At 48.5% G+C, this 16,786-nt stretch overlaps 1 protein-coding gene across 1 annotated transcript in view; it reads left to right on the forward strand.

Annotated features, from left to right (window-relative positions):
- Positions 1–13,404: 13,404 nt before the first annotated feature.
- Positions 13,405–16,786, forward strand: part of ZFAT (zinc finger and AT-hook domain containing) — a 143,324-nt gene continuing 139,942 nt past the window's right edge. Inside the window, exon 1 of the mRNA XM_081069896.1 lies at positions 13,405–15,022. Within this exon, the coding sequence (XP_080926022.1) occupies positions 14,848–15,022 (175 nt within the window). The 5' untranslated portion in view covers positions 13,405–14,847. The remainder of the gene's footprint in view (positions 15,023–16,786) is intronic.

Below are 16,786 nucleotides of genomic sequence, written 5' to 3' on the forward strand. Positions count from 1 at the left end.
CGGAGCTGTCCCCCTCATTCTGGGGGTGGGTTTAGCGCCCCCTCCTGTGCTCTCCTGGCCCCATGCCCACCCTTTTGATGTGCGTACCACACTGCCCCGCAGTTACTTGTTCACATGATCTCCTCTCCACCCAGAGGGGAGCTTCCGAAGGACAAAGCTCAGCTCCCTGCACGGTGTCTGGCACATAACATTTGCTCGATAAATGTTTATGAGGTGCTAAGACTCCTGAGAGAAAGGGACTGATATGACATAGGACATATGCAGGAGACAGGTACCAAGTTCATGAAGATGTGTTTCCTAGAAACAGACTGGTCATGAGGATGTGGGCGCAGCCTGAAGTGAGGGGAGCAGTGTGATGGGAGCAGCCCAAAGCAGGACACAGAAGGTACACTTGGCGGCTGGGGTGCTATGAGCATGGCGCCTGAACCCCAAAAGCAGCTCGCGGCGCGGTCTCTGAATGGCCTCCTGAAGCAGGAAGGTGCCCGAGGAGCTCCAGCTGCCTGCCCCACACTCTGTAACAGGAATGAGCACTGTGAAGGTTTAAGGTTTCCATGCAGAGGTCTCATTTGCCAAATACACCCCATAGACCTCAGGTTTATTGGGACTACATGCTTTTATCTTCTTTTAATTTAACTTCTGGGCCTCACCCCTGAACTGAGAGGGCCTGGGAGGAGTGGTATGGCAGGAGGACGAAGCCTGACCGTTAAACGTGGCAGTCCTGGACAGACTGGAAGTGGATATTTCATGAGCAGGAAACAGTCAAACTGAGTCACATCAGAAATGGGGGAGGCCAGGGTGAACTGTCAGCGATGAGACACCAATGGAAATCGGGGTGTCTAATAGAAAAGAACTCCAGAGGGGCAATTGAGACAGAACAGCATCCCTGCCTCTGAGCAACCATCTTAGCTCGTCATGGCTCTTTTGAGCCTCAGTTTACCTCTCTGTTAAAGGAAGGCCTGGGACTAGCCCAGTGGTTTGTTTACATATACATTTTATCCACACACCTCTTTGTTGGAGTGGATCGTATTCAGAAGCCCAGCAGACAAAGGAGAAGCAGCAGCGAGGGGCTCAGAGCCCACACACCACACACCCCAGCTGCTCCCCAGCCCCAACTCCCCTGGAAGCAGGAAGGTCCCGGGGGAACCCAATTTGAAAACCGTTGCATGAAATTGCTGGTCTTCCCCTAACAATCTCAAACTGCAATGACCTCAAAGTCCAGACGGGCAACATAAAGGGTGACACTGGCTCGTTGGGGCTGTGGCAGAATTGGGGTGTTCTCATAGAGGGTGGCCAGAGAAGCCATGCCTCTTTCACAGGAGTGGTTGTTACTCAACTCTGGCAGACCTCGGAAGATGGGCTCCGTGTTCCCAGATCAGATTTTTCCAATGAAGCAAGAAATTCAGGTATTTTCATAAACACACTAAATAAGACAAAATAAAACAAATAGCCTTTATTCTTTAGAGCAGCTTTAGGTTATAGAAAAATTGAATGGAAAATACAGAGTTCCCATATACTCCTTTCCCCCGGCCCAGTTTGCCGTTATTGATATCTCACATTGTTAGGGTGTACAGCTGTTACGAATGTACCAGTATTGGTACACTATGACTAAGGAAAGTTCATAGTGTATATTAGGGTTTACCCCTGTATTGTTCTATGTGTTTCGACAAATGTATAATAAATGGCATGTACCTCCTAGTACAGCGTCATACTTGTACAGTGTCATGACCCTGCTCGTCCTCTGTGCCCTGCCTTTTCATCCTCTTCACCCCACACCTCCCCCCAACTTCCGGCAGCCACTCATCTTTTCACTGTATCTGGTCTTTTCCAGAATGTCATATAGTTGGAACCATTACACAGTATGCAGTCTTTTCCGATTGGCTTCTTTCACTTAGCATTTAAGGTTTGTGCATGTAACTCCTAATTTTTAACTATTGAGAATTAATTGAAATTGTCACAAAACACTGAAAGGCAGACTTTCATCCCATTCTCGAGTTGGATGGTGGTGGCGGGGGGGGCTTTCTCTTGCTTTTTACCACCAGTATTGGAAGCCAGGGGTGGGGACGAGGGGCAGAAACATTTCAGAAGTAGAATCGAACGTGATGGGTCCTGAAGTGAGCCTGGTTTCTGGTGGCTGAGCTCACTCTGCTTGTGATAAGCGCCTTCACCTGCAGTGTGCCCCCGTCCCCCTCCTTCCAGACTGCCCCAGCATGTCGCCCTGTTCTCACTCTGTCCTCCTTCCCCTACTGCCACCCCCCTCCTCTTGCTTGAGAGAGAGAAACCACAGTGAAAAGTCTCTGCAGGTCCGATCTGGCCCAGCTGGGCCCGTGGCCAGTGCTTGCCCAGAAACAGCCAGCACAGCCACCCCGAATAGGATTTAGCAGCTCTGGCTGTGGGCAGTGGAAGCCAGTGATAACTGGATAATATTTCTTAGCATGTGGCTTACTGTTTATTTTTATACTTGTGCAGTGCTCATATAAGAAGCACCATGTTTGCAGTGAAAGCCCTTGGAGCAGCGTAAGAACATGGGGTTAGAGTCTGGCAGGCCTGGGTTCTGATCCTTTTGCGGCCACTGACTAGCTGCTTGCTCCTACCTAACTTCCTACCCTCTTTGGGCCCCAGTTTTCTCATTTGCAAAAATGAGAGTGATAATTCCTTCTCTGAGAGCTATTATGAGGATTGCATGTTGTATGTGGCTTGCACACAGGAAATGTTCACTGAGAATCAATTCCTTTTCCTTATTGGGAGCTAGAGACCTGTGTTTCCACCCCAGCTTTGTTATTATCTAACTTTGTGACCAGGGACTCGTTATAGGATCAGAGACAGACTCACAGGTCCACAGCTGCCCTGCTCCTATTTATTTTTAAAATTTTATTGAAAACCTTTATTGAAAATCATTTTATATAAGAAAGCACACATATGACTGTGTATCTTGATGAATTTTCAAGAGCTGGACACACTAGGCACTCAGGGTCCAGAGAAGCAGCAGCACCACGGAAGCCCGCTCCTTCCCCTTCCCTTCGCTGGCCTTCCCCTGACTTCCAACACCCTGGACAGCAGCTCTGCCCGCGTTTGTGCGCCATGTACCCGGAATCACACAGTGTGTGCTCTTGGCTCTGGCTTCCTTTGCCCACCATCAGGCCTGTGACATTCATCCGTACGGGGTGGGACTGCACATTGCTTATTGTCATTACTGTATCGCAGGGCCGGCGAGCCCAATTCAGCCTCCCATCCCGTTTTTTGTCAAGTTTTTGTTTATAAACACAGTCACGCCCATTCGTTTCTGAGTTTATGGCTACTTTAGCAGTGCAGTGACAAAAGGTGGCCTGGAGACCATACAGCCTGCAAAGCTGAAAATACCACCTGTCATCTTTACAGAAGAGTTTTATGACTCCTTCTGTATGGTATTCCCTTGTGGGACTATGCTAACGTTCATTCATTTGACTGTCAAGGAGCAGTTGCAGTTTCCAATTTAGGGCTATTGCGATTAGTCTGCTGTGAAGCCCTCCTGTATGTCTTTTGGCGAAATAGGCCTCTGCGTTTAGACTCTATTGAGTCTATTCCTGGGAGTGAGTTTGTTGGGTCGTAGGTAGATGTACGGGGAACTTATTAAAAACTGCCCACCTTTTGTCCGGAGTGGCTGCCCCATTACTGCTCCCACAGGCAGTGTCTGAGAGTTCCAGGTGCCCCATGGCCTCTCAACCCTTGGCATTTTCTGTTTTTCTCATTTTAGCCATTTTTCCTGCCCCCCATTTTTGATGCTACTCTTCTCTCTAGAAGTTATCGCTCAGTTTGTGCTTGGACACATCCAGCCATGGAGCGGCCACTGTGTCCAGGGACTACTGTTGGTCTTTTAAGAAGCTCTTCTTCAAATAGTATCCCCTGGATATGAGGAGTGATCAAAACATACGCTGAATGTTTAAATTAAAAAAAATTACAGCAAAAGACACGTTGCCATTAATCGCCCTCAAAATACTTCCCCTCACTTTGAATACACTTTTCCCGTCCTTTTCGCCACTTTCTGAAGCAGTCCTGGAAGTCCTCTTTTGTGAGTGACTTTATCCTCCATCATGAGAGCACTCGGTGTCACACATCGCTTCTGATATGGCAATTTCTATCAAATAAAAATATTACGGTGTGTCCTCATCCACCTTATTCACCGGATCTGGCCCCGTGTGACTTCTGACTCTTCCCCAAAAACAAAATGATTCAGGACATCCAGGCAGTTATGAGAGCGCAACTAAAGACACCCACGAAAGAGGACTTCCAGAACTGCTGCAGAAAGTGGCCAGAACGATGGGATAAGTGTGTTCAAAGCGAGTATTTTGAGGGCGAGTATTTTGTGTCTTTTACTGTAATATTTTTTTTTATTTAAACACTCACTGTATTTTGTGATCACACCTCGTATTTAAAAGTCAGTGCTCTTGTTCCTGCTTAATGCTGTCTTTTCCAGAAAAAGAAAGAAAAAAAAATCAGGCTTTTCTGAAGTTGTTTGGAAAACATGGATTTGCATGTCCCTGGCATCCTGGTGGCCTGGATGGTGAACATGGTGAACACGTTTAGCTTCTCTGGGTTTCGGTTTCCCCATCTGCTAAATGATGGGCTTTGATAAACAGATCTTTAAAGTCATTTTAACCCCAACACTCTGTTGAACATTATCTTGGGAACTCTTGAGGAGATGCCCACATGCGTGCCTAGACAGGGGACCTCCCTCCCCCAAATGTCCCTGTTAACGTTTATGTGCTGATAGTAGAAAATGGAGAAGTCTATTGCTTCAATTTCTCCTGAGTTCCAAGGATGTTGCAGGTTTTCAGGATGATAACCCGATCTAGTGCTCTCCTGTGGGTCGTACGCCTGGGGGACCCAGTGCTGTCCATGGGAGGTTGTCACCGTGCCACATGCATTTTAAAAAGGCAAGAGTCGTGGGAAATGTGGACACTGATCAGCATCAGCAGACAGTGGAGGGTGACGGGGGAGGGGAGGAGCTCACACTCTCCTGTGCCCAGGCATCGGGAGATGGGGAAATGCAGCTTTCACCCTCCACATTCTCAGGATTTACTCTGTTTGCTGCAAGGAATTCCCAGCCCAGACTTCTTCTTCTGCTTTCTCCTAAGTGTAAGCCATGTGTAAGGGCAAAAGGACAAGTCATCAAATCTCGATGGCCAGACCCTGCGATAGTTCAGTCTTGCAGATACCAGCCTAAATTAACTGACTCAAACACTGTCAAAACACAAAGCAGGGTGGAGAAAGTGAAAATACTAATTAGATTTCTGAGATGTCAAATTCCACAGAGTCTAATAGGAACATGGCTTTGACTATTTTAAAAGAAAATCTAGCTATTGTGTGTTAATTCATTTAAGCCTTGCAACAAGCCTGTGCAGTAGATATTATCATCCTTGTTTTAGAAATGGGGACACGGAGACACAAAGTTGTCGAATTTGCCCAAGGCACCAGCTTGTAAGGGTGGAGCCAGGATTACAAACTCAGGCAGGCCAGCTTCACAGGCCTTGCTCCCAATCCAGCGTGCTGTGAGAATAATAGAGGGGCTTTTCGTGTTTGGAAGGAAGCCTTCACTTCACTTGCAGGTCAGAATCTGAGGCGTGGCAGCTTGGCTGACTGGTGTTGGACAGGTGAGCTGGATGAAATCCCAGGGGTGTTCCTTCCCCGAATTTTATTGACGGGCCAAGGAATGAGTGCCTCAGGGTCCCAGAGCTCACTGATGCCAAGTAGTGTCACTGATTGTGTCATCAATGAACTTCCCTGACAAGCAGCAGGTGTCAGCAGGAGAAGGAAGGCCAGCAGAGGGGACGTTCACCACAGATGGAGGGAGTGCAACTCGCTGACAAATGGCCAAACAACCTGGGACTCACACCCTTACATGAAAGCCCGTGTAGAAAGTTGATCACCTTTGTATACCAAGCCATGACTGAGGGAGTCTCCCTCCTTTTTTATTCAGCCCAGCAGGTAGCTGGTCATCTGTTTAGAAAGTCAGTTCTCAGGACACACTTTGCAGGTGTATTTCTGTGAGTACCTGATGGTTTATGTGGTAGATTGCATTAATAGTCCCAATTCTTCCCTCGGTCCCATGGCACGCCCTTTGTCATGGCGCTGTTTCCTTGCCCATTGATTCTGAGTTTGGCAATATGACGTCCTTTGGCCAATGGGACAGCAGGAGATACTTGAAAAGGCGTTTGCCATTTCTCTTTGCCCTGTTTGGCTTCTGCCATCACCATAAGAAAGATATAACTCGGTGTCCCAAGAGGAAGATGTCAGCCACACGAAGCAGAGCTGCCCCAGCCTAGAACAGAGACCGCATCCAACCTGCACAGGTACGAGCTTGCTAGCTGAGCCCACCGGCCAGCTGGCCTCCAGGCCTGGAACTATAAGAATAAACAGTTGTTGATTTAAGCAACCGAGTGTTGAGGCATTTGTATGCAGCCAACGATAATTGGATCAGTTGTTCTTTGGCCACTCTGTTTCAGAGTGCTGTAAACACACACAGAGTTCAATAAATAAATGTTACCATCCTGACCATTTCATGTGGTGCAAATAAGTTGTCTACCCACCAATGTGTGAGTTGATCTACACAAATCCTTACCCCAGACTCTTCAATGTCCATTGCATTTCCACGCAAACAAGCTTAGAGACATGGGAGACTTTTCCTTCTCTGTTCCTCATTTTCCACGTGCCCTACATCCTGGTTAAGCCCATGTCCCGAATTTGCTGTGACAGAAAGATTGTGTGCGGTCAGCTCGTCTACTGCATTTGTTTGTACCTGTCTGTAAATTGGAGGTTGTCATTATTTACAAAGTTACTAGTTGAGATGGAACCCTTAAATGGACTAGATATGTTTTCTTATAATACAACTCTCCTAAAAAGAATACTTAAGTATTGTTGAAAGTTTTGACTGTGACAATTAATTAATAAAAAAATCCATGGATTGCCACAAGTTCAAAATTGAAAATAAAAGTCATAGGTTTTACCTCCCAATTAAAAAAAGATTCCAAAACGAGGAACTGGAAAACAAATGAAATTAATTTTAAAAAATCAGATTCAATAAAAGAGAAGTACATGGATTGTGTATAATTTGCATTATAGTATTTCAGCATAGACATTGTGATACGTGTGTGTGCAGGTAGATTTCAATACCGACTCTAAAATTTTAACATTTGAAAGCCTTGCTCAGGCGTGCAAACTTCAGCAGTGCCCTGTGAGCTGCAGAAGCCTTTAATGAGATCATTGGCTCGTGTTTCACAGGTAAGAGGAGTGGTTCCAGATCTTGGCTTGTGGAGGTGTGTTGTGCAGGGCTCGCTGCCTGGCATGGGTCGGGGTAGGAGCCTCGTGAGCCCAGCATCCTCGCCAGGGCACTGCTCTCACTGGGACCCTTTCTGCCGTAGAGCGGGGGGCTTCCACTTCCAGTTCACGGAGCAGGTCCCTTAAACCCTGGTGCTCGATTATCGGTGCACTGCTCCGCATGAGCCTCTCAGGATCTGTCAGGAAGAGTTTATGTGCCTGCTGGAGTGTCTGCTTGCTATAAATCTTTTGCAGTTCCATCCGAGGCTTGCTTTCAGTGTCCGTGCCCCCGGCAGCGACTGCCAGGGGAGCTTTGCAGACTCTCACCTTCCTACCTACGAATACCTTCTCGTGGGACGCTGCCCAAATATACCAAAGGGGAACCAGGCAGCTCCCAAAGGAGCTGGCTTAGCCTTGGCCTCAGGAAAATACTTTATAATTCAAAAGAACGATAACACTGAATCTCAAAACGATTTAGTCAACTGGCACCACTAGTAGTACATGCAGAGGAGGTACGCTCACGTGTGCATTACTCATTACTGTACCTGGCACAGCTCTCTGCTCAGTACCAGGAGGCAGGGACACCCGGCTCCAACCGCACTCTTCACTCGTCCTCCCTCTGGAGCACCTAAGCAGATGGCAGCCTGCGCCTATTGATGGAAAGCAGCCTAGGATTCTACACCAGGCCGTGCTCACCAAACGCCCCACCCCCACTCCTAAGAACGGCAGTGAACAGTCAGGTTATAAATGAGTTGGGGAGCAGCCCTGGGGTTCATCTACTGGGATGGCTTGGGGCGGCATGATGATAAAGTTCACCAGCCACCTCTTGCATGCCACACGTTGCTTTTTAACAATTGGCAACATCTGAGATTTCCCACAGCTGCTTTCTTTCAAGGTCACGAGTTTTCTCTCAGCTGCTACAGGAACTGTATAAAGGTGCTCGTGATAGGGGTTTTGGTTGTCCATCCTTTATTACGGGTTGGACTGTGCGTTTGCGGAACTGCTCCTTGTGTATGAGGTGAGGGAGATGACCTTCCCAAAGGCTCCCGTGATCCTCTAGGCATGGTGAACAGGCAGTCAGAGGTGTGTGGTCTGGGTTCAGCCAAGGGGACACTCTGGCTGGAGATCAGGAGGGCCGGAGAGTAAGGCCTGAGCATTGAGTCCAGTCTCCTTTGTCTAAAGATACCGAGGGTTGGTGGTATGTCTCTACCTGTGGCCGCAGCTCTGGGAAGGTGGACTTTTCCAGACCCGCATACCCTCTTGGTTCTGGGTTCCATTATGCAATTTATGCAATCCCTCCCACGCCCGTAGGCCTGAGGCAGAGGGCACCTCAAGTGCTGTGTTATCATTTTGACTTTCTTCCCCCCTGGAGATACATTTGCAAAGAGTCCCTTTATGAAACTTGCATTAATTGCCCAGTTTGAGGGTGCTGTCTAGTTCTGGCTGGGGCCTTGCCTGCTAAGGAGCTGGGCTGTAGAGCAGTGTGATGGGAAGGAAGGGCAGGTCCTCTGTAGGGCTAAGGGAAGTGTCTGCAGCGCTGCCTGCAGATGGTCAACCAATTAGCTCAATCAGAATCGTGCAGTAGAAACAACGAGTGGGTAGAACATTGTTTCCTCTACTCTGTGCCCTTGCACCAGCCTGTGAGCTCTCTGGTTTGGGCTGAAAAGGTATGTATGAGAATTTTATTAACACGGGAAGTCTCTTCCTTCCTGTTGCTCCAGCATCAGTGACGGAGGTAAGGGAGAAAGCAGGCAGACGCAGAGGTTGGCACTTGAACTTGAGTCCGCCGTTAGAAGAAAAGCAGCCGACCATTTCCAATGGGGCTGTGACACCAATAGCCCCAAACTCACCAGACGCGCAGCTGAAACCCCGGGGACACGTGGAATGCCCTGGGTTGAACAAAGGCCAGCAGAATGAGTGAAATGCTGCCTCTCACGTAAAGACATGGGCCAGGCAGCTCAGGGTGCAACCTTTTACTAATTAGGCTTTCTCTCCCACCGTTGCTCGCATGCCACACTTCCCGCTAAACACACACACAGGCTGCTGCTCCTCGCCTGCCTACTCCACGGCACACAGATGAAAAATGACCTCTCCCTACCAGACACCACTCACCACTAGTCCCTGGACGACTCTAGAGCCTGAAGTGATGATGGAGGCAGAAAGGCCTGGGTTCGTTGTCACCAGGCCCTGTTGCCAGTCCCAAGGTTACAATTGTCTGTGTGAAACTGGGAAAGTCACTTAACTGCTTTTGTTTGCTGTTCCATCATCTTTAGAATGAGGCTTCTGATTGCGCCCTCCCTACCCTACAGGACAGCGGTGAAGGCTGTGTGCGAGGATGGCAATGGAAGGGCTGGGAAAGCTCTAGAAGGCTCGGCCTCTGTTATCACCACTGTTTGTTTTATTTGGTTTCCTTTCCACTCAGTTTGGCCCCAGCAAGAAGATTCACTTCCATAGTCGCCGTTCCTGGTGATTATATTCCCTATGGGAATATTCTCATATTCCCATACACTACATTCCCAAATAGGGTATGTGGTCTGACAGCTGCACATTGAACTAAGAGCTGGACAGAACCATCGACTTTGGAACCACTGACTTCAGGAAAATGCCTGCTTACTGCCACCTCCGGTGTTTCCTGCACGACTCGCACATGTCCTACGAAAGGGCTCACGGACAGCGTGAGCCCCGCACGCGGCACCCAGCCTTTTCCCTCAGCGCCCTCTCTCCCAGCACACTCTCACTGCCCCGTTCCTTAGCAGCCTCACTCTTTGAAGCAGCTGCTTGGTATTTCCGTGTTTGGATGAGCCATCCATTTAAGCAGCCCTGTCACGGACATCCAGATGCCCACGCTCTTTCGAAATCTGTGTTTTCTCTGTTCGGAACATCTAAAACGGTGATGTTAACCCCAAAGAAATATTACATTGTGCACGATTCCCTTTCCTCCCCACTGGGTTCACCCCCAGAGCTCATCCCTCTCCCCATTTCCTCATCCTTCATTCAACGACTGTGGGCTCTTCTGTTTTTTCGTTCTTGTTGCTGGGATCCAAGACCACCCACTCCTTTTTTTTTTTTTTTCATGGACCAGTTACTATTACTTGTAGTTGGTTTAAAGTCAATCTATTACACTTATAAACGTATTAACTTTTCTGTAAACTATTTAAACACTGACAACTGATGAAACAAAACGTAAAACCTTACCAATAAATTGCCTTAAACATTACAACACTTAGTCCAATTATCCTTTTTTCAGTAGGAGTCTAATACAATTTCCCCTGAATGCTTTAAACACCTTAAAAACATAAAAGTTTTTACTGTACCCGTATCTAAGCCTGTTTGTAAACATCTTAACTATTGTTTTGACCAATTTCTTTGCTGTATCTACAAAACTTTTTCTTTTCTTTTTCTTTTCCAGGATTGCAATATCAGACCCAAAAGAGAAAGATTATCTCCTTCTCAGGTACTTCAAAATCACAGCCCCTGGATCACTGGCTGATGGATTTTTGGTTAGAACACAGAATCCTTCGAGGTGACTTAAATGGCAGCAGGTGTGCTGGTCGGGGCGCCTTCTCTCACACTAGGTTTGTCCAATACGTCAACAGCACTCATAAGCAAGTTCTCGCCATCTTTACGTCCACGTACATTAAATCTTGGGTACATGTTCTGCCTCAGTTTACAATTAACTTCATTACACATCATTAGCATTTCATTTTAATTGGCAGGGCCATATGGCAGTTTAATCTGTAGTCATTCTCCTAGGACATTTGGTGAATCCATTAACTTGGAACACCAACTACTGAACCCTCTTTCTACCTGGTGATTTATGAGATCACTGGTTTTGACCTGACCTTCCTGGTTTTGGTACAGTTCCTAATCTTTCTGGAAATCCTTGACTTACTCATGGTAAGCTTATCTGCTCTTCTGGACTTACACAGATATAGCATATCATAAACAGATATATAGAACTTCAAGTAAGAATCAGACCCCTATATATGCCAAATTCACCTACTTACTAAAATAACCCACTTTTACCCATTGAACGACAACTAGCATTGTAATTACACACTTACCTTTTTGTCCTTTTCTATACGTAGCATTAACTTTTCCTTTTTAATCATTAAGGACTCATGGCGTTTCGTACACGAAACTTGTAGAACAACAACTGTTGATGTACGGTGATACTTTGTGACATGCCAGTTGTCACGGCCTGACCAGAGGGGAACCCTTTCCTTTTTCAGCCGACTCCTTTGTCTTGTTAGCAATAACCCAGCATTTGTTTTGCAGCACCCTGGTTTTCTGGCAATAGCAAGATGTTTCAGGCCTTTCTCCACGCTTCCAAACAGGGGCTCAGCTTCTTTGAAGGAGCCCTGGCGACTGCTAATGAAATATGCTACTGAGATCAATATTTGGGTGCTGAGGGAACAGTGGACTGGTGATGACATGGCACTCTATGGCCACTGAAGACAGAACTAGGAAAGGTGGTTCTTCCTAAGGTTATAATCATGTTCACAGTGAGATTGCTCATATTCTTCTAACATTACTCTACCCGTTCCTACCATTTTAAACAGACTTTTCTCTACAACACGCCTGTTTAGTTGTGACACTTCACTCAGACTGATTATCCCCGCCTCTGATGTTATTTATCATTGCTGTGTGCCTCAAGGATCATTATTTTGAGGTCACCCACACATATCCTTCCTTTATCCAAATCTGCTTTCAAGAAAGCATCTTATAAGAACAATATGTCCATACATTATTCTGGTGTCATCTAAATGTGTATTTCTCATAGAGCTGTCAGATATAATTATAAAATGATTGACAAAAATATATTCAATCATGCAACTTGATTCTTGATTATATAACTACATGCCATTTCATGTTGATGAGTTTATCCACACAGATTCCCTGGTGTGTGGGCTGTGAGAGGCTGACTGCCACCAGTGGACCAGCTGGGAGGCTGATCTCCTCTAGGAACCATCGCTGAAGCTGGATGCCATTCATTATATAATTTTGAGCAATTTATATTTAATTCTACTAATGCCTCTTCATTAATTGAAGGCATTTTGAGACATTACTGGCAAATGAAAAGCATAAAGATGTCTGCTGATTGGAACTATGCAACTCCCCCAGCAAAGGACTGGTCTAGCCAAGGGTGGACCGATCTCTCCATTTGCAAATCTGGTCCCTTACAAAGGGACTTGGTCATTTCTGTACGCCGGTGGCTAGGACAGGTTTCAGTAGCAACAAAACTCAGTGACTCTTCTTTGGGTAGAGAAGGAAGAAAATACTGTGGGAATAATGCAGAAAATCCTTGCTGTCCAAATAGCCCAAGACCAGTCCAATATTGCTTTTTTTAAATTTGACTTTGATAATATTCTGAGGTAACTGGGTTTTGAGACAAATTTGCAATTGCTTCATTTCCAAAATTCATTTTGGTCACAACATCCAGGAGCAATCCATCTGCTAATCAATAAATAACATTTAAATGCTGCTGCAAGAAAGGCAACCAGCACAAAACCAATATTGTCAGCAACTCAGAACAACTCTACTTTCCTGATAGAAATCGATTCACAGAAAAACAGAGATTATTGTAAATATTTGTAATTCTAAAAGGAGAAAAAAACATCAGTTCAGCTTTTTGAGCAGTTCATTTCCAAATGAAAGACGGCTCAAAATATGTCTTGTGATGAGGATGTGGTGAGTGTGTCACAATAAGCCTCCCATGGCCCTGGAATTTGTTCTTTGGGGGGTTGGTGGGTAGTCTGGGCACATCAGGATGGTGGCCAAGTGGGAACTGCAATGGGCATAGAGACCAGTTCCACACCTGGGTCTCCACCGACTTGCTGTGTGACCTTAGAAAGCCGCACAACCTCTCTGAACAATCCTTTTCTAATCTACAAAAGAACAATAATCCTATCCGTCCAATTTAACCCCCTAGTTGTGGTGAGGATGAAATGAGGGGTGGGGCGAGGAGATATCTCTGAATATATATTTAATGAACGGCAAATCTGGGGTCTTATAATGAATGACTCCTTCTCTCCCAAGAACAGGATTAAGGAAAAGCAGAAAGTCTCCTGAGAAATCAGATGCATCAACCTGAAGCTCAAAAACGAAGGGATAATGAGAATGAGTGTATTCACTCAGTAATACTGCTGTGCAATGGGCGTTGGGAAAACAAGGATGAAAAAGACCCCTATGTGATATTTCTCCTGCGCTAAGGAGCTCAGGGAAGGGCTGTGCAAACAGACAGAAGCGATGGGTGTGAGGAATGCAAGGTAAGGGCCGTCTGAAGGAGCATTTCTTTAAATTGAGCGGCAACAGAAGGGAGGTTATTCCAGCAAAAGACGTCACAAGCAAAGATGAGCACGTCAGGAAAACCATACAAATAAATCAGTGTTTCCCAAACTTCTCACGAGAGGTTCACTTTTATTTATTTATTTTTGGGGGGGCCTTGTCGCTCTCTGACCACACGTACTATTTTCTTGACGCTGATTTAAAAAAAAAAAGTACATACGTTGTCCATTTAAAAAGAAAATTTTAGATTACTACCATAAATGAAAAAAAAAACAAACCCACCACCATTTATTTTGAACAGAGGATAACCTTAAAATTACAAGCAACACGAAACTCATTGATTTTTTTTTTATTTTTATTTTTCAATAAGTAGCTGTCAGGCTCAGTTCCAGTTTCCGGGGCTAAAGGGGTGACAAGGAGGGACAGGCCAGCAATTGGGACAAGTACTAGGCAGCAGGAAATAAAAAGGGACTTGGGGTTTGTAGCTGGGGTGGTCGGGGGACGGCCCCCTGGGAGATGTCGTGGAGCAGGGACCTGAGGCAAGTGGCAGCACGAACCAGGAACACGTCCAAACCCAAACAGGGTCATCACATCTCAACTCCATCCTGGTGCCTGCAGGCGGCTGTGTGGGCGCCAGACGCAGGGGAAGGAGCACGTGGTAGGAGGCGCCGAGACCTTCTGCAGGGCGGTCCGGCGGACGCACGCGGCAGTCACCTTCTGGGCTTGGTTCTAGGTGGTTTCTGCTGTGGGCGCCGACTTCATCACGTCTGGTACCTCCCGTGGCAAGCATCCCCCTTTGGGAAACTGCAACCTGAGAGGGAGGCGGGCTGTAACCATCCCTATTAACACACTGGTACACTGAGACCAAGAAAAGTTAAATCGCTGTGCCAGGTTAGTTAGTAAAGGGCAGAACTGGAAGCCGAAACCTAAACTGTTCCACGTCCAGCCCGGTGGCTCCAAAGACTATGGCTCTAAGGATGGGCTGGTACCTAGGAAGATGCTGTCTCAGGCACAAGTAGGAAGACTTCCAGTCCTGCAATCCGTATTCCAGATTTCCAGATAGCCCCTTCCCAGGCGTGGCTCAAAACGCGGAGCGGCGGCCGCGCGGAGCGGGATCCCCAGCGCGGCTTCTGAACAGGAGCATGCGCATTAGCCCGAACCAGCCCGGCCGCGCTCGGCGCCGGGGGAGGGTCACCCCAGGCTGACGTCCGCTACGCCGGCGTCCGCGCCCCGCGCAGAGGAGGACGAAGACTCCATCCGCCATGTTGGATGCCGCAGATTCGCCATAACCTCGCCGGCTCTTTTCTTAAAAAAATAAAAATACAAAGGGAAGCATCAGCGGGGCACCTTGCTTTCTCGGTCGGCACGGGAGGAGGCCCGGAAGCACCCGAGGCTTTTTTTTTCCTCCTCGGTGGGGGCGTTGCCATGGAGACGCGGGCGGCAGGTGAGCCGGGCTGGGGGTGGGGGTGGGGAAGGGGTGGGGGTGGGGCGCGGCGCGCGGGGAAGCGCGGCGAGCTCGGAGCCGGCACGGAGCGCGCGGGCCGCCGCGGCGGAGGGATCCGCGGCCTGGGGCGGAGAGCGGACGTCGCGGCGTCCTGCGGCGGCGCCGGCAGTATCCCGCCGCTTCGTGCTTTTCGTATAAAAAAAAAAAAAAAAAAAAAAAAAGACAGTAAGCAGGGTGCTCGCCGCAGACGGGAGGCCGTGCGCGCGCGTGCGCGGGCCGTTTCCAGGACAACGGGTCGGGCTGGGGCGCGCGCCCGCCGGGCATCGCGGGCCTCCCGGGGCGGGAGGTTCGAATCCCGGCGCTGCCAAGTCTTGGGCCGAGGGGCTGTGCCTCCTTGCTGGGCCTCAGTCTCCTCGTCTGTGACATGGGCAGCTCCTCCAGACCCACGTACTTGGCCAGGGTTCAGCCGAGCTGCTGAAGGAAAGGTTCTGTGTCCTATGGGGGGTGCAATAAACGCCCCCGGTTAGCGTTGCTGTTGGTCGCTGTGTCGCCTGCTGTGATGAATTCTAATTTACCCTCTACCTGCAGCTCAGCTCTGTGGGGCCTTGTTCCTCCCGCTTTCAAGTTAAGCTCAAATGCCGCCTCCTCCAGGCAGCCCCCTCTGGTTTCTGGCCCTAAGCGGCCTCAGCAGGCTGGACGCAACCGCTTGATTGGCCTTTCACTGAACAGCAGGTCCAGGCCCCTGAACCTCGCGCTTGGGGTCCGTCCTTTGTCGTGAACTCCAGCTGCCACTCCAGCACTGACCTCACACTTTGCTCCTTAGTTCTCCCAACGGCTCTTCATTCCCGCGTCATTTACTGATGAGGAACAAAAGTTCGGAGAGGTCAGCTTCATCCGGTTCTCCAGTGGCTTGGCGGGGGCTTTCCAAATCAGCTCCCTCCCATTTGGGATAAAATGCAAAGGCCTGGCCCTGGCAGTGTGTGTCTGTGGAGTGGAAGCAGCAGTGAGCTGGCCGCCCCCTCCGGCCCCTTCCTCCCCACCTGCTTTGCTGGCCCCGCCAAGGCCCTTTCTGAAAAGCACACTTGCTGTCCGCCGGGCTTCCCCCCCAGCTGCCCCTCTGCAGCGTCCCCTGTCCCCTGTGCCTGGTGAGTCCCCCTGAAGGCCGTAGTGTCTCCACAAGACGACACCTGCAGTGTGTGTCTGCTGGGTGTTGGGGGCCCTTCCCCAAAGCCCAGGGGCCCCTTTCCTGGCTTCTTCCATTCGAGCCCAGGGCTTTGCAGGTGCCCCCTCCAGGCCAGGCCGGGAGAGAGGCCGCTCAGGTTTTGTTCCTGCCCTGGTCCCAAAGGTGTCAGCTTCAGTGCCACGCAGGGACCCGCAGACGCCCAGCCGGAGTCCTGGGTCAGGGCCCTGAACTAGTCGGGCATTCTGTCTTATGTTGTTGATGTCATAACGTCCAAACATGTTGATCATGTTTATAATCATTTATTTGAGCCAAACAGAAGAGATGCCCGGAAGCAAGATCTCAACAGGCTGAGAAAAGGGCTTCCAAGAAATGACAGTTTTCAGCTTGTTTTCTGCGTTTGGAATTCAGGAGAACTTAAAGAGTCCTTGAAGGTGGGAGAACGCGAGGCTAGGATCAGACTACAGGATCCTTAAGAAGGTGACGTGTTCTCCTGAGGGTGGGTCACCCTGTAGGAGAAGGGCTCCCGCTCGAAAGGGCCTGAAAGGGGACGTTTCAAAGGTGTGTTAACTTAGATGCACAGA

Source organism: Rhinolophus hipposideros, assembly GCF_964194185.1.
Source record: "Rhinolophus hipposideros genome assembly, chromosome: 13".
Taxonomy (NCBI): Eukaryota; Metazoa; Chordata; class Mammalia; order Chiroptera; family Rhinolophidae; genus Rhinolophus; species Rhinolophus hipposideros.